The 25,746-nt window shown below is 42.3% G+C and overlaps 5 protein-coding genes across 5 annotated transcripts; all 5 read right to left on the bottom strand.

Moving 5' to 3' along the window:
* Positions 1 to 397: 397 nt before the first annotated feature.
* Positions 398 to 3,989, bottom strand: CFAP107 (cilia and flagella associated protein 107). The gene is made up of 5 exons (XM_074848197.1): positions 3,952 to 3,989; positions 3,486 to 3,630; positions 2,367 to 2,480; positions 1,315 to 1,492; positions 398 to 684 (listed from the first exon to the last, which is right to left on the bottom strand). Exons 1-5 carry the CDS (start codon positions 3,987 to 3,989, stop codon positions 398 to 400), a joined length of 762 nt encoding a protein of 253 aa, XP_074704298.1.
* Positions 3,990 to 4,023: 34 nt separating this feature from the next.
* Positions 4,024 to 8,450, bottom strand: LOC141933531 (arylacetamide deacetylase-like 4). The gene is made up of 4 exons (XM_074848276.1): positions 8,230 to 8,450; positions 6,005 to 6,221; positions 5,735 to 5,798; positions 4,024 to 5,043 (listed from the first exon to the last, which is right to left on the bottom strand). Exons 1-4 carry the CDS (start codon positions 8,395 to 8,397, stop codon positions 4,269 to 4,271), a joined length of 1,224 nt encoding a protein of 407 aa, XP_074704377.1. The 5' UTR covers positions 8,398 to 8,450; the 3' UTR covers positions 4,024 to 4,268.
* Positions 8,451 to 9,753: 1,303 nt separating this feature from the next.
* Positions 9,754 to 14,223, bottom strand: LOC141933482 (arylacetamide deacetylase-like 4). Its single transcript, XM_074848196.1, has 5 exons — positions 14,126 to 14,223; positions 13,194 to 13,266; positions 12,179 to 12,659; positions 11,715 to 11,778; positions 9,754 to 10,872 (listed from the first exon to the last, which is right to left on the bottom strand). The coding sequence occupies exons 1-5, from the start codon at positions 14,221 to 14,223 to the stop codon at positions 10,098 to 10,100; spliced, it is 1,491 nt and encodes a 496-aa protein (XP_074704297.1). The 3' UTR covers positions 9,754 to 10,097.
* Positions 14,224 to 14,285: 62 nt separating this feature from the next.
* LOC141933534 (arylacetamide deacetylase-like 4) lies at positions 14,286 to 18,196 on the bottom strand. The gene is made up of 4 exons (XM_074848282.1): positions 18,020 to 18,196; positions 16,531 to 16,747; positions 16,073 to 16,136; positions 14,286 to 15,333 (listed from the first exon to the last, which is right to left on the bottom strand). Exons 1-4 carry the CDS (start codon positions 18,194 to 18,196, stop codon positions 14,559 to 14,561), a joined length of 1,233 nt encoding a protein of 410 aa, XP_074704383.1. The 3' UTR covers positions 14,286 to 14,558.
* A 2,290-nt stretch (positions 18,197 to 20,486) lies between these two features.
* On the bottom strand, positions 20,487 to 25,746 carry LOC141933519 (arylacetamide deacetylase-like 4). Its single transcript, XM_074848256.1, has 4 exons — positions 25,564 to 25,746; positions 24,964 to 25,180; positions 21,602 to 21,665; positions 20,487 to 21,261 (listed from the first exon to the last, which is right to left on the bottom strand). The coding sequence occupies exons 1-4, from the start codon at positions 25,744 to 25,746 to the stop codon at positions 20,487 to 20,489; spliced, it is 1,239 nt and encodes a 412-aa protein (XP_074704357.1).

Below are 25,746 nucleotides of genomic sequence, written 5' to 3'. Positions count from 1 at the left end.
CTTGGATGTTTCAGACACGTTATGGAGTAACACAAGTTTCTATTCTACTCTTCGAAGAAATGTATAGCAAGCTGTGTGAAAATGAAAAAAACACTAGGGACAATTAAGAGATTTATATTCTTTCAGGTTCAATCCCACTTTGTTTTCTTTTTTTCTTACTCTAACTATTCATTTACTAGAAACCAACAGATGAAAATTTTGTTTTCAGTGATTTAGTATCTTCTGAAATATTCCCAGCCATCTGCAGGTCTGAATGTAACCCAGCAACTTGTTCTAACTAGTAGACAGCCCTCCGCCTCTATAACCTAATTCTCATTCCTTCTGCATGGAACAGATCACTCTTACGTACATGAGCAACAAGCTATATTAAGTAGTACTTAGGATCACCCTAAGCGGTTTATAGAGAGGCATCCCTTGCTTTTCTGTCTCTCACCAGTTGGCGGATGACTTGCAGATATTTCTGACATCCTTCATAGTCCAGGATTCTACTAACGTTTTGGGGAAGGTGTCCCTGGTTGGAAGGGAGGACATGAGTTGTAGCTGCTTGTCCCAGCTGATGAGTAGCAAAAGCAGAAATTGGTGGGCTTTCATAGGAAGTGGTGTAGACACTGGTCATCACTCCAGCTTCTTTCTTGTGCCATTTTTTCATCAGGTGCTCAAGAAGGCCATAGTTGGTAGGTGGTTCTGAGACAGGAAATTATGAAGTATTAGAAGTTATAGAATTAAGTTTTTGGTCCTGGTGTTTTTACTCCACAATTGTCATAGGGAATATCTGCACTATTTTGACAGCGGATTAAGGACAAAACAGATCTTTTTGTTCCTAGGGAATGTGTGTCTACCCTCTGGATGAAAGGGAGAATCACTGTTAGATATTGATAGGATAGCAGTGATGGTATAAATGTTAGGAGTCCTGAGTCTTCATAGTCTCTCTGGTAGATATGAAAAAAGTTAGCAGAGCTGTACATGTCACTTAAATTCAGAAACATAATAATACTCCATAAATTCTCCTGCTAGTCATATCTCACAGCTCTCCTTGTTTTCAGCTGACATCTTGCATTATTGCATAGTGGAGAGAAATCTGTTCATTGACACTATCCTTCACTACCTCCTGTTGTGATTAAGTATTGTTGTATGGATAACATTTCCATTTTATCAATCCAAACAAATAAGCTACTGACTGAGTAAGAAAGTAGCAAAAAATCAGCACAAGACCCATTTTCAGAATTAAAACAGAAGGAGGTTCTTGGCTCTAAGTCTGTATGTTGACCACTGCACCATGTTCCATCTGACTGAATTAATAATGCCAAAAACTACCAAGAATGGGGTGATCTGCTTTCTTAGGAATCCAGGCAAACTTGCGTTTGTTCCGGCTGTGGAGGGGAAGCAGCACAGGGTTGTAACCATGTCTATTGTATTTATCATCATACTCCGATACTAGATTTCGGCTTCTTGGTTCATCATGATGGGTGAAGAAGTGCTGCACTGGCAGGCCCTGAAATGAGATGTAGATGAAACCATGCTGTTTGTACATAGCACTGAGATGGCATAGCGTGCTTCTGAGTCAGACTGTGCTACCAGGGATAGCACAAAATTTTGTCAGTATTTGTATTACTTCTACTTATAATTTACTCCCTGAAAATAAGGGCATTTGCATTTCAAGTAAAGTAAACGTCCAGTTACATTAAGCAACTACTTCTGTATGTCATGAGATCTGATTAGTCCGATTTCAACACATGGATCACAAATTTGCAGGTACATTTTAAAAGTCTGTAAATGAAAAGCTGATTGTGCCTCTTAAGTGTTTCATTGTGCGCTAGCATTACATATACTACCTTCCAGCTGTCTGTCAGGAGAGAATGATGAGAATATTTGGGGTGGAGAGGCACCTTGGAGAATGGAACATTCTAGCAGATGATACTTATGGAAAAAGTATTGTTATGAAAGATCCAGGACTCATTTAAGTGCAGTTCATTCCTACAAATCGGAGGTGTGCTGATGAAAAGAATCCTCTTTTACCAGCAAGCTCATATTGTAGCCCATGGCATGTCCTGAAGACACCATACCCAGTTCTAGCTGGTAGTAACATGATTTTCTTCATGTGCACTGGTCACCTCAGGTAGAGACTGGGAAACAATCAGAGAGTACCAAGAAGTGTGTGCTGTCTGTCTGCCTCGGAAAGGCATTCTACTTTACTCAAACATACGAGGGAGCTCTGGATCCTGTAAACTGGCCACGGAGCTGCAGTGCCTTCTTTTATGCATATAGTTGTTTAGGGATATAAAATATAATTTAAGTATTAGTCAAAGATCATCGCTGTTTGGAATGCTGGCACACACAGCCCTACGTTTGAAATTTCTTGTACTTACCTCAAATTTTTCCATCATGGTTCTCCTTAGCGTTTGGTCTGGTTTGTGATCTGGGAACCAAATGAAGTCTGTTTTGTATATGCTGCTGCCGAGTTTTCCAGGGTCTTTTGTAAACTAGAGAGATATATGACACTCAGTATAGCTGGGGCAATCTGATAATTACAAAAGCTCTGTTCCAGTGCTGCTTTCATGTACACAGTTAAAAAACACTTATTTGGAAAGAAGTCTGTGCTGTGTACTTTTTCTCAGATGGTAAAGTCAGCTGGTATAATCAGCCATTGTAAAATTCTGGATTGATTCCTTGGTGTAAGTATAAGATACTGTACAGGCCTTGAAAAATTATTCATGGTTTGGTGTTAAATACTTTGACCTACCATGTGAACTAGCATTTGAAAAGGACAAATGAAACCTTTGGGTTTTGTCCCTTTGTTCCTACTTCTGCTGCAGCAGGCCAGTCTCTGCAATATAGTCTAGCATTTTGCTGCAGGGGAAAAAAAAAATCTAAAGGAAGTATTTCAGAGTCAGGAGGATTTGCCCTAGCAGCTCCAATATTGAACCCAACTGGCAAGTTTTGACAAAGTTAAATGTCTAATGATAAAATTTTGCTCAGCTCTTAAGCAGGGCATGCAATCTATCAAGCAGCTCTGCCAGCAAAGATGGTCTTGTTTATATAAGCAAATGAAACCAATATCCAAATTATTATTAAAGATCCTCTAGTACAAGTAATAGTAAGTATTAACTTACGGGTTAGCAAAGCCTCTCTTGTACAATGTTGGTATATATTATTAAGTTGTATAGTTGTATGTAAGTTGTATAGCAGTCTGAAGTGATTGCCATAAAAAGTGCTGTAGCATTTCTAATTGGCTAATATGATGTCCAGTGTGAACCATACAATATAACCCTTGCTCAGGCATTGCTTCTGTCCTGGCTTAAGAGGGAAGAATGGCAGATCATAAACAAAATTAATTAATGTAGGCCAAGCAAGATGCTTATCTTCTCCCTTTTATTACTCCTCTGAGATGAGCCTGGACTCCAGCTGATGACTGCAGTAGTATACTACCTCCACAGCATTGGTTCTGCCCCACTACTCCTGCTCTCATACTTCCTTCCTGATCTTACCCTTCTCCTCTCTTCCAGCCAGTTTCCGATGAGGACTTCATTAGAGTATTTGGGTTGAATTTTCCACCAGTTCTGTCCATCTTTTTGCAATGCACTCATATTTCGTTGTCTCACAGCACTACCCTCCCTGGTTGTTGGAACTGTCCTTCAAGTTATGTTGGTGAAAGATTACTCAGTAGTCCAGTGCTAAAACTAGAGCAGAAAGGGGCTCCGCTTCTGTCTGTCTGTGCTGAGAAACATGGGTGCTGGGTGGAACTGCTTGTGTTTGCTGTCCCCATGGTGACTGTTGTTCCAGTGACCACATTCCAGGCTGCATCATATTTACTGTTGACCAAAACAGTGGCTCCTAACCCACTGAAGTCAGCTGGGTTTTCTTCTCTAATAGAGTTCAGAATCAGAGCACAGAGTACGTCTGGAAAGACTGTGATATGTGACATACTCCTCTATACCAACACACCACACATACCTGTGTGACACACAGTCTCTCTTAACAGACTCACGCATTTTATTTTAAACAAGTGTGACAAACCAGGATGTCCGTTCAAAATAACATTGTTCTTTATTAACATAGCTAAAGAGAAGGGCTTGCAGCATGGTACAGGCTTGTATAAGGTTTGCATATTCCATGTTCCAACTAACAGCTGGAATGAGGTTCTGATGAGCCTTGTTTATCATTGTTAATGGCTGCCCTTGATTGACTACCCATCACTTGATATTAAATATCCTAAAAAGATATTTTCCTAGATTGAGGCATGAACAGACTCATGGAATCTAAGATGTTTACTATAAGCTTTTTAGGAAGTTAACAACGCTGTCCAAACCCCTTTTCCCAGCTGGAAATGAGAAACCGCAATAATCATACAGGCTTATGACTCCATGGAATCCATCCTCGAGGTGGTACCAGGTCACTCGAACACCGTTGTCCTCCAATCTCTTCTTGTAGAGCAAGCCGTCGTCCCTCAGCACGTCATACTCGCAGGTCAAGATGAAGGACTCGGGCAGCTGCTGAACAACAGCGTCTTCAACTAAGAGCGGACACAGGTTGGGCTCACAGAGTCTTTTCACTTTCTCAAAAACTTCAGCTATAAAATCAGTGGGCCTAAGTGGCTTCACACCTCTGACCTTAAATTTTTCGGGGATGTTATCTGGACTCACCCACTTCCTGTATTTCAGCCTCATATCTGGAGGAATATGAGAGCCCTCCAAGACCTCTTGCATATGCAACGCATGCCCATTTAGGTACTGCAAAGCGAAGAAAGCGGCACGTTCTCGGAATAAGAGAGGGACTCCTCGATTTTGATGGTAAGATGGTAAATTGAAGTCCAGTGCCTGAAGGCCTGGGTAGATCAAGATCTGAGCACGCAGTTTGGGGAGGTCTGAGCCACCTGCAAGGGTCTGGCTAACAGCAGCTGCTAGATTGCCCCCAGCACTGTCCCCGCAGACAATTACATTGGCAGGATCCACCCCATAGTGCTCTATATTCTTCATAAAGTGTATGGTGGCATTAAGACAGTCTTCATATGCAGCAGGGTATTTGTGTTCAGGGGCTAAACGATACCTAGTACACAGAAAGATCAACAAACGTAAGAGAAGGAAATGTCATTAGTATTAATCAGGAAATGGTATCCTATGCTCTCTTCCAGCCCTATCATTTTGGGGTGTTTTTCCTCCAGGTCAGGATATTCATTACCTCTTAAGCAGGTGCTCCTCAGTGATTGCAGATAAGCCGTAGATTGTGTATTCAGTCACAGGGACTCAGTAAAGTAGGACTGTCATCTGACTAAGAGTCTGGCCAAGACTCTACATTTCTTACTCATGCTGAAAACTCCCTGTGTATTCTTGACAAGGTAATTTAATAATTTTGTGCCTCTGCTTCCTATCTGTAAAATGGGAGTAATACAGTGTGATTATGCTCTCTTTTTCTCTAAATCACAATTGTTTGGAACATCTTATTACATGTTCGTAAGTTCAGCACGAGGAAGACTTTTTTAACCTAAGTGTTTGATGGGCTTTTATAGATTTTCTTAGTGTGCCAAATATTTCCATTTGGGTCTTTTCTGAGTATATCAGGGCATAAACAATTAAGAGCTGTGAAATCTCCATTATCGCTATTTGTCTCTTTATGGACTTCACTAAATTCTATAGAAATTTCTTTGCAAAAAAGAACATCTTCAAAACCAGCGTAGCTCTGCTGTGGCACCACAGCAACAATAATCTCCAAACAACAGAACTGGGTAGGGTTCACTTACTGAACAGATACAACTACCGATTCGCTTTCTCTGGATATGTAGCGGCATACTTTTTCATAGGTATCTGGAAAAGAAATATTTTCATTAGTGCTTTATTGTTATATTATTGCCCTAATCTTTGAGACAGCTTGGGAACGTTCATTCCAGAAAGGCATGTATTTGCCTTCAGACTTCCCAAATCACATGCTGAAACCTCCTCTTACTTCAATTTTACAAAAAGATGAGAATGTTCTTTCTACATTACTATAATTCCTCCAGCAAATATCTTACCAAGACTTCCAAATACCCAGCCTCCTCCATGAAAGAAGATGATACCTCTCCTTCGCCCGTCAGAGGTAGCTTTAGGCTGATAAACCCTCACAGGTACTTCGTTAAACTGCAGATCCTGGATAAAGAGCTTTGGATCCACCCCTAGTTTCCGTCCCTGTCGCACGTATCGGCCAAAAGTGATTTGACTGCAAAGTCCAGTCTTCTCCAAAATCCTTCCCTGTTAATGGTAAAAGAAATTAAGGCTTCATTGAAAGTCTTGAGTTAGCCAAGGTATAAAAACTCTGCACTATACTTACACTGAACTGTACTTGAGGGAAATTTTAAAGAAACACAGAGCTTACCAAAAAGAAGGAAAAAAAAAAAAAAAAAGTGGTAATGTTGTAAAATATGAATACACTGTTAAGAAGATATAATAATAACAGCACAAGAAGTTACAATAACTACCGCGAGGACTGTTCGTAGAGGAGGATAATGGCTATGGAAGCATCTCCCAAAGGCTCTCTAAATGGCTTCCTGTGTGCTGATAGGAGAGTTCATTCTAGCAGGTTGTTTAGTCCTTGGGTTTTGCCTTAGTAAACCCGTGGAAAAACATGAGGAAAAGTAACTCCACAGTTGTTTTTCTTGATAGGAATGCCTAGTCCTAAGAAAGTGAGAGATCCCAGGATAGAGTCAGAAAACAGTATTTGTTTTAAGTTTGCCTAGATTAGTTTTACCAAAAAGGAGAAGTTCTACCTTTTATCATACCAGCTGGAATCTGAAGAATCAGATTGAAAAATCTAGGCTTCACATACAGCAATTTGACCCCAGTTGTCTGATAAAAACAAAGTGCTCTGATTTGATAAAAACAATGTTCCCAAGCTCTCACATCCTACAGACTGTAAAAAATTTACTTCCATTACTCACATCCAGTGTCATTCTAATATCACATCAGAAATTTTATATTGGCCATTGAAACTGTCTTGACGTATACATTGTCAGTGTCGTCCTGCACACCTTTGTGCTCATTCTTGTTTCATTATTACTTGGTAACAACAATTAAATGTTGTATAGAGAAATAGCAATAAAAGCTTTAATAGTTCTTTATTGCATAAACTAATTTTCCTCAATTAAACCATAAAACTCGGTGAATTTGCAAATCTTAAGTGCCGAGTTGTGTTGTGCAAGTTAGTTACTGCTTTTTATTTGCACAACAGATTGACTGAGCAAAATCAAGAAGCTTCCTCTCCCAGCTCTTACAATGATCTTGCAAGCTGGAATGTAAATCTGATGTAATAAGTGAACAACCAAAAAGCTGGGAACCAAATTAATTAATGTAATCAAACAAATAAACAGTTACAATTCAGCTACTAAACAAGATCGCAGTTTTAAACGCCCAGCGAGTCTGTCTTTGTGCGTTCCCTTGTTGTCACCTGCTGGTTCAGGAGAGCTGGGTAGCTTTGTCAGTGAATTTCAAGAGGATGTAAACGGTGTAAGGAACAGTGTGGAGGAAAACAAGGTCTGTGTGATAGCAAAGGCGATGTGGCTGAAGAGCGAAGGAGAAAACTGAACATTAAAAAAGAATCAAAAGATACCGCAAGTGACAGAGGAAGAGTTGAGGAGGGCTCTGATGCCGTTTATGCAATGCTGTAAAAGGGAGTCCGGGGATTAAGGAAAGCAGCCCTAACCGGATTTTGTACCATAAATGTCAGCCGCGGCAGGAGCAGCTGAAGGGCTGTAGTTTTCCTTGTGCAAGGTGACTTCGCCTAAAGCCGAGGGCAGTTATCAAACAAAATACCAGCTCAGCTCCGAATTCGCGACTTAAACCACCGCCGCCGCCGTTTGGCGATCTCTAACGAGCCCCGGCACGCTGCTGGGGTTTCTCTGTGACACGAGCAGCGTCCCCACGGGGGATGCTCCCCCGCAGCACCCTCCCCGGGATGGGGAGCATCACACCAGGGCGGCAGGGACACGCGGATCTTAAGCCGGGCTCCCCCCCCCCTTTTTTTTTTTTTTTGGTTTCCTAGCGCAGCCCGTGGGCCGGTGCTCGCCCAGGCCGCCCCCCGTGTCGCGCAAACGGCTGCCGGGCGGCGGTTGCCCACCCTCCCTCACCGCGGGGGACCCCGGCCGGGGGGACACGGACCCGCGAAACCCTGTAACCCGCTCCCGCACCCCGGCTCGGGTGGAAACGCTCCCCCCCCCCCCCCCCCCCCGCAACGCTCACGGGGCGGCGGGGCGCGACTACTCACCAGGGCCGCGGTGGCGAGGAGGACAGCCAGGACCAGGCGCAGCTTGGCGGGCTGGTTGACGCCGGGCGGGATGTCGTAGCTGGGCAGGCCGAGGAGCACCGCGGCCAGCGCCAGCGCCAGCGCCGCCAGCGCCAGGAGCAGCAGCAGCAGCGCGGGCAGCAGCGCCATGGCCCGGCGGCGGCCCCGCGGGGGCTCCCCGGCCCGTGGCGGGGCCCGGCAGAGCGCCCCCCCCCCCCACACCCCCACCACTACCCCCCACCCCCGCCCCGGCTCCGCGCCGCCACCGCGGCCCGGGCCGGCGGCGTCACGGCCCGTGTGTGACAGCTCTGCAAAGCCGCCGCCGGGGTCATGGTGCGGGCGGCCGGCGGAGCCCCGGGGGGAGGCCGCGCTGCCGGCTTGAGGCGAGCGGTAATCTCCGCTCAAGGAGGCAGCGCGTGACCTGCGCGGGCAGCGCCGCCACCACCGCCGCCGCCACCCGCGGGAGGGGGGGAGCTCCGAGCCCGGGCCCCGGGGCTGCCTTCACCGGGCTCCGGGGCTGGCACCGCCGCGCCCGGGGTTGGCACTGCCGGGCCTTGGCACCGGCTCCGCCGGGCTCTGGCACTGGCACCGCCGTTTCCGAGGAGGCGGAAAGCCCGCGGCGCCGGCGGCGTGCAGGGCACCTGCGTTCCTGGCGGATTCATCTTCAGATCGCCGGAGGATGTGGCTTGTCCTGAAATTCAGGGACTCTGTCTAACGGCAGCCTGCCGGAAGCTAGAGGAAGGGCTGCCTTTGCACTGTGAAATCTAAAGGGAAGGCAGCATTTGTTCTTGTAAAAAATTCTGATTTCCTCAGTCTTGGGATTTTTCTTAGGATTTTAATTTCTTCAGTCTTACTATTCTGAGTGTGCTCACTACTGGTTTTCCTTGCTTTCATCAGCAGAGTATAACGAAGCATCATGTCAAGGAATACACTGCCTTGTCCTATAAAGAAAACTAAAAATCATGGAGAAACATCACAGCACAAATTCTAAAAAAAATACCACTAGGGAACCACTCTCTGAAAGAACATGAACAGAGTTTGGTTTGTATTTTCTCTCTTTAAGGTAAACCTTCCAGTATACACAGATCAAAGCCCAGTTCACTGACCCTTACTCTCTTCCTAAAACCTGACAGTTTTAGGAAGTTTGAGAGAGAAGTGTCCCCTCCAACCAGTATCTCTTGCCCTGACCTTCAGTGGGCGTAGTGGAGACATCCCAAAATTAAGTAGGAGTTTGTAGAGCTCCTGTTATTTCAACATGAGGACAGCCCTCACTCACCTCCAGCAAGGTGTCCCCGATTAGCTCCTGCCTCGTCCTGCTGCTCTGCAGATGCGGCTCTGCCGTGCCACTGAAGAGATGTTGAACCCCCGCAACGAGACCTTGATCTCTGCCTGATTTTCCAGAGCTTTCCTCTAACTCTTTCCTCCAGCTCACTATGTATCTTACTGGTACTTTTTAGCTACATAAAGTTGTGCTTTGGAGCTTATCAAATAGACATCACAAAGATCCTGACTAATTCACAAGAGTTCTTTAATCCAAATCATTCCACAGACATTATTTACATAGAAGTAAATCATCTGGTAATTAAATACAAGGAATCAATCAAATGGTGATCTGAAAGAAAAGGGACTGAAACACAGCATGTGGAAAATGTTAAAACTGTAAAGACTGAACTGTCAGTAGTCTCAGGAGGACAAAAACCAGTGTCCAGACAGTATTTGAAGTTCATGAATGTCAAAATCGGTATTTTACACATCAAAGGGTATCACATTTTTGCCAACAAGTATCACCTGAGGTTTGGGAGCCTAAACAGATACATGAGTGGGAGAAGCATAATGAGGGAAAGTTGTTTTTACAGGCCTTTTATGAATTTAACAATTCTGTCCAGTCCCCTTTTCCCAGCTGGAAATGACAAACCACGATAATCATGCAGGCCTATGATTCCATGGAATCCATCCTCGAGGTGGTACCAGGTCACTCGAACACCGTTGTCCTCCAATCTCTTCTTGTAGAGCAAGCCGTCGTCCCTCAGCACGTCATACTCGCAGGTCAAGATGAAGGACTCGGGCAGCTGCTGAACAACAGCGTCTTCAACTAAGAGCGGACACAGGTTGGGCTCACAGAGTCTTTTCACTTTCTCAAAAACTTCAGCCTTGAATTCACGGGGCTTGTGTGGTTTGTAGCCTCTGACCTTAAATTTTTCAGGGATGTTATCTGGACTCACCCACTTCCTGTATTTCAGCCTCATATCTGGAGGAATATGAGAGCCCTCCAAGACCTCTTGCATATGCAACGCATCCCCATTTAGGTACTGCAAAGCGAAGAAAGCGGCATGTTTTCGGATTAAGAGAGGGACTCCCTGATTCTGCTGATAGGATGGTAAATTGAAGTCCACTGCCTGCAGACCTGGGTAGATCAAGATCTGAGCACGCAGTTTGGGGAGGTCTGAGCCACCTGCAAGGGTCTGGCTAACAGCAGCTGCTAGATTGCCCCCAGCACTGTCCCCGCAGACAATTATACGGGCAGGATCCACCCCATAGTGCTCTATATTCTTCATAAAGTGTATGGTGGCATTAAGACAGTCTTCATATGCAGCAGGGTATTTGTTTTCAGGGGCTAAACGATACCTAGTACACAGAAGAGACAACAAAAATAAGAGAAGGAAATGTCATAACTGTAAATACAAATTTTCTACAGCACTTTGGCTTTCCCTGTGTTGTTTGGAGTATTTTTCCTTCAGCAAAAAACCCAGTGGCATTATCTGCTAAACAGGTAACTGTCCAGCAAGTTATCACATAGAAATGATAGCCAGTAGGATGAAGTAGCATAGTTGGGATCTTCAGACACAGCACTGATCAGAACTTAAGTGATACAAGTTAATTTTACTCTTCTGGCGTAGACTGCATCTGGCTTGTGAATGACATAATTTAATCAGTCCGCATCTCGCCTTTACTTAGGATATTTCCTCTTGAGAATAATTTTATTTTTCGTTGTTTATTTAATTAACTGGGACAGTTACATTTTTTGGTATTAAGAATATTATTTTTGGTACTATTAGTATTAAAATATATTACCACTTGACTCTGTTATAAAGCTCCTTAAAGTTTACAGGGTGATTACAACTACTTAAACAGATAATCATCACCTTCCAAGTTTGTTTATTAGTCAGTTCTCAACACGTTAGAATACTCCTGTGGAGAGAGCATTCCTTCTTTTTGTGTGGTGCCAGCATAGCTCTGTGTTGGGAGATACATGAACCTTACTTCGGGGTCTGTTTGCACTCTTCCTGCATTAGCAGATTGCGGGGGTGGGAGAAATGAAAATAGTGCCCTTGAAATTCTGTCTGACCATCTGGGATCCTGGAGAAGTGGTTTACTGAGGAGGAGTCTTCCCACAAGACGTGCAACACTGGTGCCGAGAAGCGCAAAGAAGCAAAAAAGACTTCCATAGGGTAGTAGACAGAACTCACCCAACAGACACAACCACCGACTCGCTCTCTCTGGCAATGTACCGGCAGATCTTTTCATGGGAATCTGCAAAAAATTGGGGGGCGGTTAGCTCGCTGCCCGCTCCGTTTCCAGATGCAATAGCCAAGGAAGGTGGAAGCCTCCTTTTCCCGCCCTCCCCTCCCCTCGTCCCTCTCCCCCTCGGCGCCGCCGCCTCCCCTCACGGCCGGCGGCCGCCGTTCGCCGGCAGCGCTGAGCTGGCCCAAGATGACGGGAAATCTCAGACACCTTTCAGACCTTCCGACAGGTCTCGGGGCAGAATTATTCCCCCCGCCTCCCGGCGGTAACAGCGGCCGCGCACAGCGTGGCGGGGGGGATCGCCCCGGCCCGCCTTACCGATGCTGCAGTACAACCAGCCGCCGCCGTGGAAGAAGATGGCGCCCGCCCGCAGGCCGGCAGATGGGGCGCGGGGCCGGTAGACCCTCACCGGCACCCCGGCGAACCGCGCGTCCTGCAGCCAGAGCTGTGGGTCCGGCCCCAGCTTCCTCCCGGACTGCAAGTAGCGGGTGAAGGCGATCTGGCTGCACACCCCCGCTTTTTCCAAAATCTTCCCCTGTTCGAAGAGAGGGAGGAGAGTCCGGCTGAGCGGGGGGCGGCCTCCCCGGGGGCAGCCAGCAGCCGCCTCGGGGGAGGCGGGTGCCGTGAGGGATACCCCGCGCCTGCCTTCCCCCGGCCGCTGTGAGGCCTGAGGGTCGCCCAGGCTTCGTGTCGGCGGGGCTCAGCCTGCTCCAGAGCCGCTCGCCTCTACCCTCGCCTTTAGCGGCCGCTCCGGTTCGGCCCTCACCAGAATGCTGGCACAGGAGAAGATGGAGCCGTGGCAGCCCCCCGTGAGGCTGCGCGCCTGGGCGAGCGGGGTTGCTTTGGCACCGTGCGCCTGAGCAGGTAGGCCCATGCGTCCGACTCACGCTCTGTCAGGCAAAATGTCTTCGGGGAGAAAAAAAGGAGTTTCCATCCCGGCGTCGCCAAGCCCTACGGTTTCATACCAGCTTCCCACCGCTTACAGCCTTGCAACCCAGATGTCATTCCTCTAAGGTTTCGCATGAGTCTCTGGTTTTACCTGCTTAAGAAGTACCTGGCCCTCCATCAGTATTACTGGAAAGCCCCAAAAATGGCCTAAAAACATCATCTGTGCTTAGCTGAAATGGAAATCAAAGCAATCTCCCTTTTTATAAATAATTAATGTAAACTTAATTAGGGAAGCTCAGCTGATAAAGCTTGGACTCTTATGGTTGGCTTCATCCCCATGTAATAGGGAAGATCTGACTGAAGCTCTCTGAGGTCTAACAGACCTCTAATTGTCCTCTTAAGTCAGGCCGCCAAAAAAGGAAAGCCTTCATTTAGGTCTTAATGCAGCCACCAGGATTCTGGTATTTACACATATAATCTTACAAAAACAACACCTAAACCACATTTCTGGCCGAAATCATGGCAGAGTAACTCACCATAGCAGATGTAGTAATCATAGAAGCAAGGAGAATTCGAAGCTTTCCGGGATTATTCACTCCAGGAGGAATACTGAGATTGAAGTAGTCAGATTGAATTGTTTCTATAATTGCTAGTATGAATGAAGCAGTAAAAATCACCAGCAGTATCACTAGCAGTATATAAAAAAACACCATTTCCCTTAATCAAAGGTGAGGTGTCTTTACGCCTATCTTTGATTTAGCTTTCTCAGATAACAGTAAACCTTAGAGCGGTCCAAGTTACAACAGATCTTTCAGGTGTCACACGCTTTAAAGTCCTCGGAAACGTGCAGGCTGCCAGCACACATCACATTGCAGAAAAGGCTGAGGAGAATGTGTTTCATTTCCTGTTTAGCTTCACGTTAATTGTGGGACTGATACAGGGCCTGGTATTCTGCGTGGTATTCTTGGATTGCAGATCATATGAAAGATTGTTCAGAGAGATAGCAGTTAAGTACTGAATAAAATTCTAGTTTATGACAGGTTGCTATTTACAAGGAGAGGCAACTGATGTGGAGGTTAAATTGTCTCTTGCATCTGATCTGCAGCCACATGTTGCTTCCTGAATTGTGGACATTCCTTAAGTAGTTTGGAATATATGGTTTTAACAACGATGTTTAGAAAAGAAAAACGGGAACTAACACGAGGGAAAAAAAGCTAACGTGTGTTCTACAAAAGTAAATGCATCAGTCTTATTTTGCTGTTAGAGTTATTTAAGCACAGGAACAAGTTTTTCACCATACTTGCATGTTTGATAAACATAGGAAAATGTTTAGACCATTTCCTCCATTGTGTTTTACAGAAAGCTATTAATAGAGTATCCTTGATGGGGACAGTTGCAGTTCTGACTTCATTTTTTCAAATTTAAAATACCAATTACCTAGCCCGTAGAAATTTATGCAAGTTGGTACCTGGGAATCTTAGACTCAGAAGTTACATGCAGCATGTAGCACAAGCACTGCGTTATAGCATTGTAATACCAGTATCTTTCTCCTTTGCCAAAACACATTTCGCCTTCTAGGAAGAATGAAACCATAGATCATAACTGAATAAAATGGGTCAGACCAGATGTTGATTTAAAATTTTACTGCATCTTTAGTATTCACGGAGAGAATAGTGAGTACCTTGTCTAAATAGATCATTAGAATAGGCAGACTGCACATGGAATACTTCAAACAGCACTAAAAGAAACTTTTGTAGCATTCTTGAAATATCTTTTTCAGTGGTCACACTGGCATAATTGCTCATTAACAGATTGTCCTATCTAAACCTCTTATGTGGAATTCAGAAGCGTAAAAGACCACAGAAGATTGTCAGTTCTTACAGAAGGAAGGAAAATTGTTTCTATAAGCTTTTTAGGAAGTTAACAACGCTGTCCAAACCCCTTTTCCCAGCTGGAAATGAGAAACCGCAATAATCATACAGGCTTATGACTCCATGGAATCCATCCTCGAGGTGGTACCAGGTCACTCGAACACCGTTGTCTTCCAATCTCTTCTTGTAGAGCAAGCCGTCGTCCCTCAGCACGTCATACTCGCAGGTCAAGATGAAGGACTCGGGCAGCTGCCGAATAAGAGCATCTTCAGCTAACAGCGGGCACAGGTTGGGCTCACAGAATCTTTTCACTGTCTCATAAACTTCGGTTGTACAGTCAAGTAGCACATGTGGTTTGTAGCCTCTGACCTTAAATTTTTCAGGGACGTTATCTGGACTCACCCACTTCCTATAATTTAATTTAATATCTATAGGAATATGGGAACCCTCCAAGACCTCTTCCAGATTTGTTGCATTCCCATTTAGGTACTGTAACACGTAGAAAGCAGCACGTTCTCGGAATAAGAGAGGGACTCTGTGATTCTGCTGATAGGATGGTAAATTGAAGTCCACTGCCTGCAGACCTGGGTAGATCAAGATCTGAGCACGCAGTTTGGGGAGGTCTGAGCCACCTGCAAGGGTCTGGCTAACAGCAGCTGCTAGATTGCCCCCAGCACTGTCCCCGCAGACAATTATACGGGCAGGATCCACCCCATAGTGCTCTATATTCTTCATAAAGTGTATGGTGGCATTAAGACAGTCTTCATATGCAGCAGGGTATTTGTGTTCAGGGGCTAAACGATACCTAGTACACAGAAGAGACAACAAAAGTAAGAGAAGGAAATACTAATTTTAAATGTATTGCTGAAAATACTGTTTCCCGCAACCAGCAATACCCTGATTACCTCATAATTTTCCCTTTCTCCACAGGTTGATCATAAATAAACTGCGGCTAGTTGGGCCAGGTGGTGCAGATTAATTTATTAGGATATTATCTGTTTAGGACGTTTCTCAGGTCTTTAACAACACAGTACTCAGCTGCCAACTGTGTCTAGGTTTTATTGACAGTCATATAGTTGTTTTATGCTTTAGCTTTCCATGGGTTGGATACAAATTACAATACTTCTGGTTTATGTCTTTGTTACAGTGCAACTATATCCTCCTAATCCAAATCGTTATGTCAGTGTAGTGATGATATTAGCTTGTCATTCACGTAGTGCTTCTGTAAGCATCAAGCAGAGTTTCCTTGAATAAAGATTAAGTAGAATATAGGGCTTACTATCTGTTTACTATCAATTTTGAGTTTGGAATTTGAAAACATTGATTCAAAACTTCATTTCCCAGCTAGATATCCCAAAGCACTATTTGTGATGTCGTCAGACAGTGAAGACTTAGCCTGAGTCAGTCTTCAGTGGCGCCAAACAAGAACAGGGTGAATTTGTACATCATATGCTTGACAAGTCCCACAGAAACCTTTCTCTGAGAATGGTTGTTGCTATGATCAGGAGGCTATAAGGTGGTATTTAACATGAGAAAAGACTCACCCAACAGATACAACTACTGATTCACTTTCTCTGGCAATAGAGCGGCATAGCTTTTCATGGGTCTCTGAAAGAAACATATTTGGTGGGGTTTGTGTTTGCTTTGTTTTTTTGCCAGAGTACTAATGTTGTCTACTGCGTAAGTCAAAGAATTGCAAGAAGAAAATGCTTTCTACTTTTCTCTGCCCCTTCCTACATAGCTTCTCGGATCTTTTGTACCCCCTCATCTTCCTATTTCAGTATTCGCTTACTGTATTTTTTCCCCTCATATCTCATTGTCTTTAAGAAAAATCACATAATGCGCAGCAGATGCTTTCTTCTGACAGCAAGACTTCAGAGAGTGCATCTGTTTATACTCAAACTTCATGACTGCTACAGATCAAGTGACAATCAACTTTACCATTTATGAAGTAGATACTTCTTTAACTAAATGATAATATTTTTTCTGTTAGATATCTTACCCAGACTTCCAAATACCCATCCTCCTCCATGGAAAAACATAACTCCTCTCCTTTGGCTGGCAGATGGGACCTTAGGCTGATAAATCCTTACAGGCACTTTCTCAAACCACAGGTCCTTGATGAAGAGCTTCGGGTCCACTCCTAGAGTCTTTCTACCTTGAATGTACCGGACAAAGCTAACCTGACTGCAGATGCCAATATTTTCCAAAATCTTTCCCTGTTCAAAGGCAAAGAGAATAGGGCGTTCACTCAAGAGATTCTGTATTTTCCAAAGTAAAGGAACTGTATGGGCAGTTATACTCATGTTGTCTAAGTTGTATATTTTAGGGCAATCATAAAATATTTGAGTAGTGGTACAGGTACAGTACAACTGAACAAATAACAGTAACATCATGAGCAGTCACATGAACAGCAGTGTTCACCAAAGAACATTATCCCAAAACAATGCAGCATTAACAAAGACTGTTTGAAATACATCCCTTTGCTTTCTCAGCGGGTCCTTTACCTAACATTGAAAACGAGCTTGGTTTTCACTGGTTATTCTGTCCTTGCCCTGAGAAGATGTGAAAACAGCGAAAGATGATAGTTCTGGTGCTGATTTTCATGATATGGACACTTGCCAAAGCAGAGTTGACTAAGTTGAGAATATATTTGATAATTGGTTTTTGATTCATCTCAGAAATCTTCACTGACCTTCCCTCATCACAACATCTATACATCTGTCATTACCTGGAAATACTCCTGATAGTGAGCTCCTTTGTCAGCAGAGATCACCAGACGTTGAGTGCCAGTAAGAGCTTCAGCTCTTGTGGGCTGGTTAGCTTCCCACTCTTTTACGGGCCAGTTCACCTGAAGAATTTGGGCTGGCCAGAACCCCTCATTCCCACCAGACAAGCCTGCCTAGTTGCTGCAGGAGTTATAAATATGTGTTCAGGGGAGATGGAATTCCTTCAGCTCCTCTTGGGCATCGTTACCTAATTTTGTTACTTGTGTGACAAAAACTGCCCCTTCCCAAAACCAGTTCTGAAATACTCAGTTTCTGATTTTATCTTCAAAGTAAATACATAACTCCTCATCCCTGAGTCCAAGAACAGCTTGAAAGCTTGACTCAAAGACATCTGATATATTCTGCACCTACAAGGAAATATAAATGATCCACCACGTATAAGCGTTCTTAATCAAATTATTGCTAGATCAGCACAATCCATTGTAGAAGCAGTCCGACTTTTAAACTGCCTCAAACACAAAGGCAGTATTTACATACTGCCTAATATAAGAGCTAGGCAGGACTGTGATAATGCAGCGTAGTGTAAAAAAATCTGGTAAAGGTTTCTTGAGCAAAACTGAGCTTCTAAATACAACATGCAGCATAGTAGCAATGCCCTCTCTCCTCTCTGAAAATTAATCCCAAGCAGGGTTCTAGCATTGTATTAAGTTTAAAATACAGGTTCATCGTTCTTCCCCCAGAAATCGCACCAGGTTTACTTACCACCACAGCTCTGCTTATTAAAATTATATGAATGATTCGGAGCTTTACAGGCTGATTCACTCCAGGAGGAATTTCTGAGTTGGAGAAATCAAAATTAATTGCCCCCATGACCAACAATATAAATCCAGCAACAAAAACTGCTAAGAATAACACCAGCAGTGTGTATACAACTGCCATTTTGCTGAGCAGCGAAGTGATCTGAAATGTCTTTGATTTGACTTTCCCAGATATCTTTGGCTTGTTACTTCCTGATTCTTTGTTCGTCATAAGGTCGCTCCATTAAAAACCTTTCTCCTCCCTTTTACAAATACATTAGTGGGTCTCTTTCCCTCTCCCACTTTCCTTCCCCCCGCTCCCTTTATTTCACAAAAGATAAGTTGGTCAAAGTCCAAATTCATTAAAAGATCTATGCCAGCATCATTTCAGAATTTTTGCAGGAAACCAGTCCTTAGCTGGGAGAAGAGTGTTACAAATAAACTACATTAATGTTAAATTAATTAGAGGTGGGAAATGGACACAGGGCATTTGTGTGCTTTGAGTTTGTGACACTATAAAACACTACTCTGAAGAAGAGTTTCTCTAGGGTTATGCAGAGAAAGGAGCCTGCATATGATTATCAGTCTAAAGACCCAAATGGATTGTCACCAGTGTGTTTTTGGAAAGGTGCATCTATAAAATTACATCATTACCTCAATCTCAGTTTTTTTAGTATTTGTGTTTTCTTCTAAAGAAGAACACGGTTAAAAAACAACACAGGAGGCTGGGTTTAGATTCATGATCAGGTTACCTGGTACCAGGTAAACTTCAGTAACTCTCAGTGTGCAACAAGTACAGCATAAAATGACTTAAGTTAATCAGCAATTAAAGAGTTTCAAATCAAACTGCTTTATCTTGTTCTTGCTGTAGAATGGGATTGTGGTAATGTAGAGATGCTGTAGTGTAAATGGTGCTTGAGGTATTAATTGTGAATCTGAGTCTGCAACTCTTCAAACAACTAGGATGTTGGAACATTGTTGAAATGGCAAATTCCCAGGGAAATGAAAGACGTGAAAATCTAACTTAATTAATCAGCCATGTTGCAATTTTATTTTTTCAGTTAAATTGTTAAGCCATGGGGGGAAAGTACTATGTCATTTTAGTTAGAAAACTTTATAAAAAATGAAATCTCTTAATTTTTTCCAGTGAAAAGTTGAGTGTTTTTAATAGGGCAGATGGGCATCATAAAATATTCTGAAGTAGAAGGAAAGCCCAGATTAAAAAAAAAAAATAGCCCACCCAATAGTGTTTCTGGACTTTCAGTTTGTATTATGTTTCCACAGTTATGTGATCATATACGGTAGTCTTAGATAGTCCAGTTGTCTGATTAATTACTGAAATTAGTTACTGTGTGCAGCACAGGTTTGACTAGGTAGAATTAGCAAAGCTGTAGTCTCTGTCTGCCAGTGTTGCATTGTCCCTTCACCATGAGGTGTTCATTTAGGTTTATCAGGGATTATGTGTTTAGCAAATGTAACTTGCGCTTGTAACAGAAATATTTTAAATACTAGTTTTTATTTTTTTTTGGTTGAAAGCATCACAAAATTGCCACGGCATTACAGTGATAAGATAATATAATGTTGTTCTTCTCTACCTTCTTACATCTATGACCTTTTTCAACAAATGAACAATGAACTTTTTCAACAAACATAGCCTAACAGGTAGCACAGCAGGTAGTCTTGAGCATAAGATAATCTCGAAAGAAAAACAAAGAGTACAAAAAGGAAAAGAAGTCTCACCTCTGCTCTTCCTTAACATGTACGCACTCATTAAAGTTTGGGGATTCCAGTTTAAGAATCAAGTTCCAAACCAAAACATCATTTCTCAGATTCCAAACAAAATCAAACTCATACTAGTTCCAGTTTAGAACTTCTGCTGCTGCAGAAGCCTTTCTTTTGACTACACTTTTTCAAGAAAAGCATAGGCTTTGTGCAGAGTAACTCTAGAAATGTAGATCTGCAATTTCACTATCTGACATGACTTCACGGAACCTGACTCATTGGGCTCTCCATCTGATACCCTAAACATCTCCTGTCTCTCTCTAAGGGCCAGAGTAGACCCTGGTTGTTGTCTTCAGCATTTCTGAGCAGTTGAAGAATCTTCAGGAAAAAATGTTCTTGCTGCTTGCCTTGAATGTGTGCCAGTCATGCAAAGGTACTAGGATTGCTAGGGTTGAAGTGGAAGAGTATGTGCCAGGTGCCTCGCTTTTGCATCTTGATCGTATAGGTGTGGTTTTACAATAATGTTTTCTAGAATGGTGGTGCTTTAAATAATCTTAACATTTGTTTGAAAGTCACTGCAGAAGGAGAAATTAGAAAGTATAAAATGCAGTCAACATGCAAAACATAAATCAAAAGTGTTTATATTCTTTGCCAAGTATAAATTCACCAAGGATAATGTAAAACTTGCATCTTTGTTCTGAAAAATGCTTTCATAAGCTGTTTATATAATTCACAGTACTATCCATTATCTTTTTTCCAGATAAAAAGGAAAAAATCCCATAGCCAAAAAAGGCTAAAATTCCATGAAAACCACTCTCAGAATGATACCATGTTACTTGAATGCCATTGTCCTCTAATCGCTTCTTGTATAACAGTCCATCATCCCTAAGCACATCAAACTCACAGGTCACAATGTAGGATTCGGGGAGCTGGCAAATAATGGAGTCTTCAGCTAAAAGTGGGGAAAATGTTATTGCTAAAATTTCTTTGATTGCTTCATGGACTTCAGGTTTATATGAAGTGGATTTCTGTGGTACGTAGCCTCTGATCTTAAATTCATCAGGAATAATGTCAGCACTTATCCATTTTTTATACTTCTGTTTCATACTCTCAGGAACATGACAATTTTGTAGGACATCTTCCAAAACTGATGGTTCTTTATTAAGGTAACGAAAACAGAAGTAGATAACTAGCTTCCGAAACAACATGGGGACTGAAGCATTCTGCTGATAGGAAGGCAAATGAAAATCTAGTCCCTGTAGTCCTGGATAAAGTAAGACCTGAGCACGTACTTTTGGGAGATCTCTTTTATTCAGCAGTATTTGGCAAATAACCGTAGCAAAATTAGCTCCACAACTGTCACCACTAATGATGATGAGAGCAGGATCCACATGATACTCTTCTAAATTCCTCATAAAGTATAAGGTGGCATTGAGACAATCAAAATATTGCCCTGGGTATGGGTGTTCAGGAGCCAAACGATAACTGAAATATTGAAGATATTGTGGTTATTGTCAAAATAATTATAAAAATTTAATTTGTGTTGCTCACGATTGACTGGTATGGTAGTTATGGAGGCCTTTTTCTCTAAATTTTAAAGATTATATTTGTTTTCAACTAGTGTAGGTTGGAAAGACAAATTAATTAATGGTGTTACAGCTATTTTAGAATACTTTGCCTATAAGCACATTTCTAAATTAAGTGAAAGGCTAAAGCGAAAAATAGGGAGCACAATCTAAAATAGTAAATATTTTCAGCGTATTTTTCAGAAATGTTTCAACTGTGAACTGTATTACCATAAATAATTCTATGTAAACAAACTTACCCAACAGACACAACCACTGAGTCGCATTTTTTGGCAATATAGCGGCATATTCTTTCAAAGGTTCCTAAAGAGAAAGTTATCAGAAATGATGCTTTAAAAATCAAATATCCTTTTGAAATGAAAATATAGATCCTTAAACATATGTTCTGTGGAAGGCACTGCAACATGAGACAATGAGTAACTCCTGCTATGCAATGCGGTGTTTACATGTTAACATATTTTCTGGTTATTGGTCAGTGGCTGGTAGGGCATACTATAAGCATGGTAATACTAGGAAAAAATAGAAGTCTGTCTAGGCTGGTATCACATCTCAGCTGGTGGTCAACAAAAGGTATCTGAGGAGAAGCATAAGCTGAGGATAAGCATGTTGTAAGAAGCAGCATGCAAGAAGTTGAGGCTCACAGCACTCCTTTTAGACAGAAACGGTCTTTATATTTAATGCCCTTGATTAATGTTTCTTCCCTGAATTATTGGAACCACTTCTTGAACCCATGATTTTAACATTAACAACTTTGTGCAGTGAAGAATTCCATAGCTTGCTTACAAAGGTGTAAAGAACCATTTCTATTTGCTTGTTCTGTGCCTGGCATGCGCTGCTTCTGTTTGGTGACATTTACTCTTGTGCTGTAAGAAATGGTGGATAATGATTCCCTGTTTAACTTCTCTTGCTTCTCATGATTTTGTAGACATTTAGTGTATCTGTCTTTATCTGTCTTTTCCAGCCTGAAGAGTCATACTCTAATTGCTTATTCTCTGTACAGAAGCACTTTTCTCACCCATGCTGCCTCTCTCTGAGTCTTTCCGGTACTGCTATATCCTTTCTGAGGTGTGGGAGTTAGAACTAGAAGCTGTATACTACATTTAGATGCATCGTGGATTTATTACAGTGACATAAAGAAGTTTCCTGTTTTGTCCTTTCCTAATAATAATTTCTAGCATTTTATTTACTTTTTGACTGCTACTGTGCACAAAGTCAACATTTTCAGTCAATTTTCTACCGTAATCCCAAGATCTTCTTCCTACAAGGGAGTAGTCTGCTTAGAGTCCATTGTTTTCTTTATAAAGTTAGGATGCTCTCTTCATCTGTTTGACTTCTCTACATGTCATTTCACCTGTCATTTTGTTGTCTAATCCTTTGCTATCATAAAGACATTCTGCAGTTTTTCAGCCATCCATTTACTACCTTGAAGGATTTAGTATCATAGCAGCTTTCACCACCTTTTCTGTTTTTTAATACATTGATTAGCACTGGGTCCCAGCACAGATCTCCTTATAGGAATCTCACAGGAACCTCCCGCAACCCATCTTTTTTCTGTCTTTTCATCAGTTTTTATCCGAATGAAAGACCTTCCCTCTTGTGTCATGGATGCGTAGCCTCTTTAAGAGACTCTTTTGGAAATCAAAGTAGGTTTTATCAAACTCAGTCTCCTTTATTCATGTATTTGCTGACTCATTTAAAAAGCTTACCTTGATTTGTGAAGCATGTCTTCCGTTTGTAGGGAGTTTAAGGAGTAAGTCATATTTATCTGTCCACTGATTCTGTTCATTGTAGCTTCCACTAATTTGGTATTTGCAGACTTCAGGCTTACTAGTATGTAGATTCCCCAAGTTCTTTTAAAAACTTGTCATTATGTTATTTGCTTTCCTGTTACCAAGTACCAACGGGAATTCAAATGAAGGGTTGCATACTACAGTCACTGTATAGGTATGGGTATTATATTAAGCCATGGCATGTGATATAGCTCCCTCAGTGTGCTGATGGTGCAACAGCAATTGTGTTGTGAACAACAGCTACAACTATGGAACTGGCGTGGTTTTTAAATTCCAGCGAAAGGAATTCACCTTTCACTTAGATCATAGAGGCTTATCTCTTGAGTCCTCACAGCCACCCAAACTAGCTCTAGAACTAGAAGCATCACAGCTGGTGTCAGCCCAACACTCCACCCAGACTAACATGCTCTGCAGTAAAACAGGGGCAGATTATTTCTGCCACAGTGCTGAATAGAACCTATGTTACTAAAAGTTACATTATTGTTTCTGCATGATGCTAAACGAAGCTAAATGGCTCTGAAACTCCTTTGCAGATAACTGAAGTCTGCTTAACATAGTGCTAGTGGCGACTTACCTTTTGACACAGTAAAGGATTCAAACCCCTCAAACTTCCCTGTCTGACCCCTGAAATGAAATCTAGATTTCCATGTTAGTTGCCTTGGCTTCCAGACAAAGCACACAGAGACTTGGTTGCTCAGAAAGAGATCCAGAGCAGTTAGGAGGTTGAGCCAGCAGCTACTGAGACAATCAAAGGGTTGTCTCCCTTTCTGAAAAGGAAATAAAGTATTCTGTGCAATGTTACCACAAGAATCAAACTCCCCCAAATTGGTTCTGTTTTTAATGTTCAGTTATTATTTATATTTTCCTTCATTCTGATTACTTGTTTGCATGAATGGGAATATATTTACGGATTTGTTTTTAATGTATTGTTTAAATTCTTTCTTCGACCATTTTATGCATGGAGTGCAGGTTGAAAAACACTGACTTTTGTAGTGTTTCTACACAAAAGTTGAGTGCTGAGCACAGACGTATATCTTAAATTCTGTACTTTGAGGCCCTATCCAAGCTTACAGGAAACACTTTAGTCCAGTTGAGATCCAAAACTAAAAATTTCTCCTTGAGAAGTAACCAAAGCATTTTTCCGAAGAATGAAGCCAGAATGTATTCTTTTTAGCAACAGCATTGACATTTTCATGATACCATAATTATTCCAGAAAGTAGATCAAGGCTGAGCTTCGTATCGGCCTAAAAGGATTTTAAGTTACATTTCCAGAAAAGATGGAGTACAGAGGAGAAGAAGGGAAGAGATATGGATTCCAACCCTTGCTCCAGGACTGTTGCTATATCTTATTTTTAGCAAGTCATTAGTTAAGGGACAAGAACATCCTGTGAGCTGCGCTTCCCTCACAGTGACCTAATCACATGTGTTTTGTTTTAATGGTCTCTCTTTCTCTGCCCCAGCAAACTGAATCTTTCTCAGAACAGCTTCAGGAGGAAGGAGCAGAGTCCCTCTGCTGTTAGCTGACAGTTGATTGTGGGGTTTCTGGATCACAGTTCCAGATTTAGAAGCTTCAGATCTGTTAAGAGCCGCTTTCATCAACTCCACCTGTAGCCCAAAGGAAGTAGAAATGTGATTTACCCTGAGCTGTGCACTAGACTATTAATTCTGCAAGGTGCTTTCAGTTAGTATTGAGGTTGCAAAGACTATTGTCATGAGGAAGGACAGGTGAGATATTGACTGATACACATCTGAAGGTAGAAGTGTAAAGGTTTGGATTTGATTTTAAAAATAAAACTTGCTGATTTCTTACTAATGCTCCCAAATGTGCCAGCGCCTCCATGAAAATACAGTATTCCTCTTCTTTTGCCAGTAGGTGGCCATTTAGGCTGATAAATCCTCAGTGGTACCTCATCTACTTTGAGATCTTTGATAAGAAGTTTTGAATCTCTCCGTGGTGGTATTCCATCTAGCACAACTCGCAGTAAGCTTAGATCACTGCAGATCCCTAGCTTCTCCAAAATCTTTCCCTGTTGAAAAGAAAGAATTCAGAAGAGGAGGAGTAATGTAGGCTTGCTTCTGAATAGATAGCATTATTGTACGTACATGCAGTTCAATAGGTACAGTATACATGTAGCTTTGTTGTTTAATTTTCATGTGAAACAGTTTTCCAATGTAAAGTGCCTGCAGTTTGACAGATGCACTGAAAAATCTAAATAAGCTTTTAAGATTAGTCATATCAGTTTTGTGAGTTAATTTAACATGATTTGGTTCATATAACAATGCTTATAGGCTTCAGAGGGGTGAATTGCTGCTTCTTTTTTTCTTTTTTTTCTTAAACCATTATCTTCCATCTCCCAAATAACCTACCAGAATAAAAGTGAAATCCCCAGTTTTAAAAAAGTGGACTTACCGAGATCATAGTTGTAATCAACAATGAATGGAAAACCCGAAGCTTTAGAGGTTGGTCAATTCCAGGTGGCAGTTCTGAATTGAAAAAATCGTAAAATAAGCCTCCCAAAACCAGTGCTGGTATTACAACAGGAGAAATGAAAACCATTCCTATTATTGCTAAAGTTGTATAGACAGATGCCAT

Source organism: Strix aluco, chromosome 22 (genome assembly GCF_031877795.1).
Source record: "Strix aluco isolate bStrAlu1 chromosome 22, bStrAlu1.hap1, whole genome shotgun sequence".
Lineage (NCBI taxonomy): Eukaryota > Metazoa > Chordata > Aves > Strigiformes > Strigidae > Strix > Strix aluco.
This window is presented reverse-complemented; position numbering and strand designations above follow the sequence as displayed.

Coding starts and splice junctions, on each gene's coding strand:
- CFAP107 (XM_074848197.1), bottom strand. CDS start 3,989: ATGCGTGAGTCTGTTAAGAGAGACTGTGTGTCACACAG. Junction 2,481..3,485: donor GGCTGGAAGAGAGGAGAAGG/GTAAGATCAGGA, acceptor ATATCTCTCTAG/TTTACAAAAGACCCTGGAAA. Junction 1,493..2,366: donor CCATGATGGAAAAATTTGAG/GTAAGTACAAGA, acceptor ATCTCATTTCAG/GGCCTGCCAGTGCAGCACTT.
- LOC141933531 (XM_074848276.1), bottom strand. CDS start 8,397: ATGGCGCTGCTGCCCGCGCTGCTGCTGCTGCTCCTGGCGCTGGCGGCG. Junction 6,222..8,229: donor TCCTCGCCACCGCGGCCCTG/GTGAGTAGTCGC, acceptor TACCATTAACAG/GGAAGGATTTTGGAGAAGAC. Junction 5,799..6,004: donor CTGGGTATTTGGAAGTCTTG/GTAAGATATTTG, acceptor TTTCTTTTCCAG/ATACCTATGAAAAAGTATGC.
- LOC141933482 (XM_074848196.1), bottom strand. CDS start 14,223: ATGTGTTTTGGCAAAGGAGAAAGATACTGGTATTACAATGCTATAACG. Junction 12,660..13,193: donor TGATTACTACATCTGCTATG/GTGAGTTACTCT, acceptor TTTGCCTGACAG/AGCGTGAGTCGGACGCATGG. Junction 11,779..12,178: donor CGCGGTTCGCCGGGGTGCCG/GTGAGGGTCTAC, acceptor AATTTTTTGCAG/ATTCCCATGAAAAGATCTGC.
- LOC141933534 (XM_074848282.1), bottom strand. CDS start 18,196: ATGGCAGTTGTATACACACTGCTGGTGTTATTCTTAGCAGTTTTTGTT. Junction 16,748..18,019: donor TAATAAGCAGAGCTGTGGTG/GTAAGTAAACCT, acceptor GCCTTTGAACAG/GGAAAGATTTTGGAAAATAT. Junction 15,334..16,072: donor TCAGTAGTTGTATCTGTTGG/GTGAGTCTTTTC, acceptor TCTGTGTACTAG/GTATCGTTTAGCCCCTGAAC.
- LOC141933519 (XM_074848256.1), bottom strand. CDS start 25,746: ATGGCATCTGTCTATACAACTTTAGCAATAATAGGAATGGTTTTCATT. Junction 25,181..25,563: donor TGATTACAACTATGATCTCG/GTAAGTCCACTT, acceptor TCTTTTCAACAG/GGAAAGATTTTGGAGAAGCT. Junction 21,262..21,601: donor TCAGTGGTTGTGTCTGTTGG/GTAAGTTTGTTT, acceptor TCAATATTTCAG/TTATCGTTTGGCTCCTGAAC.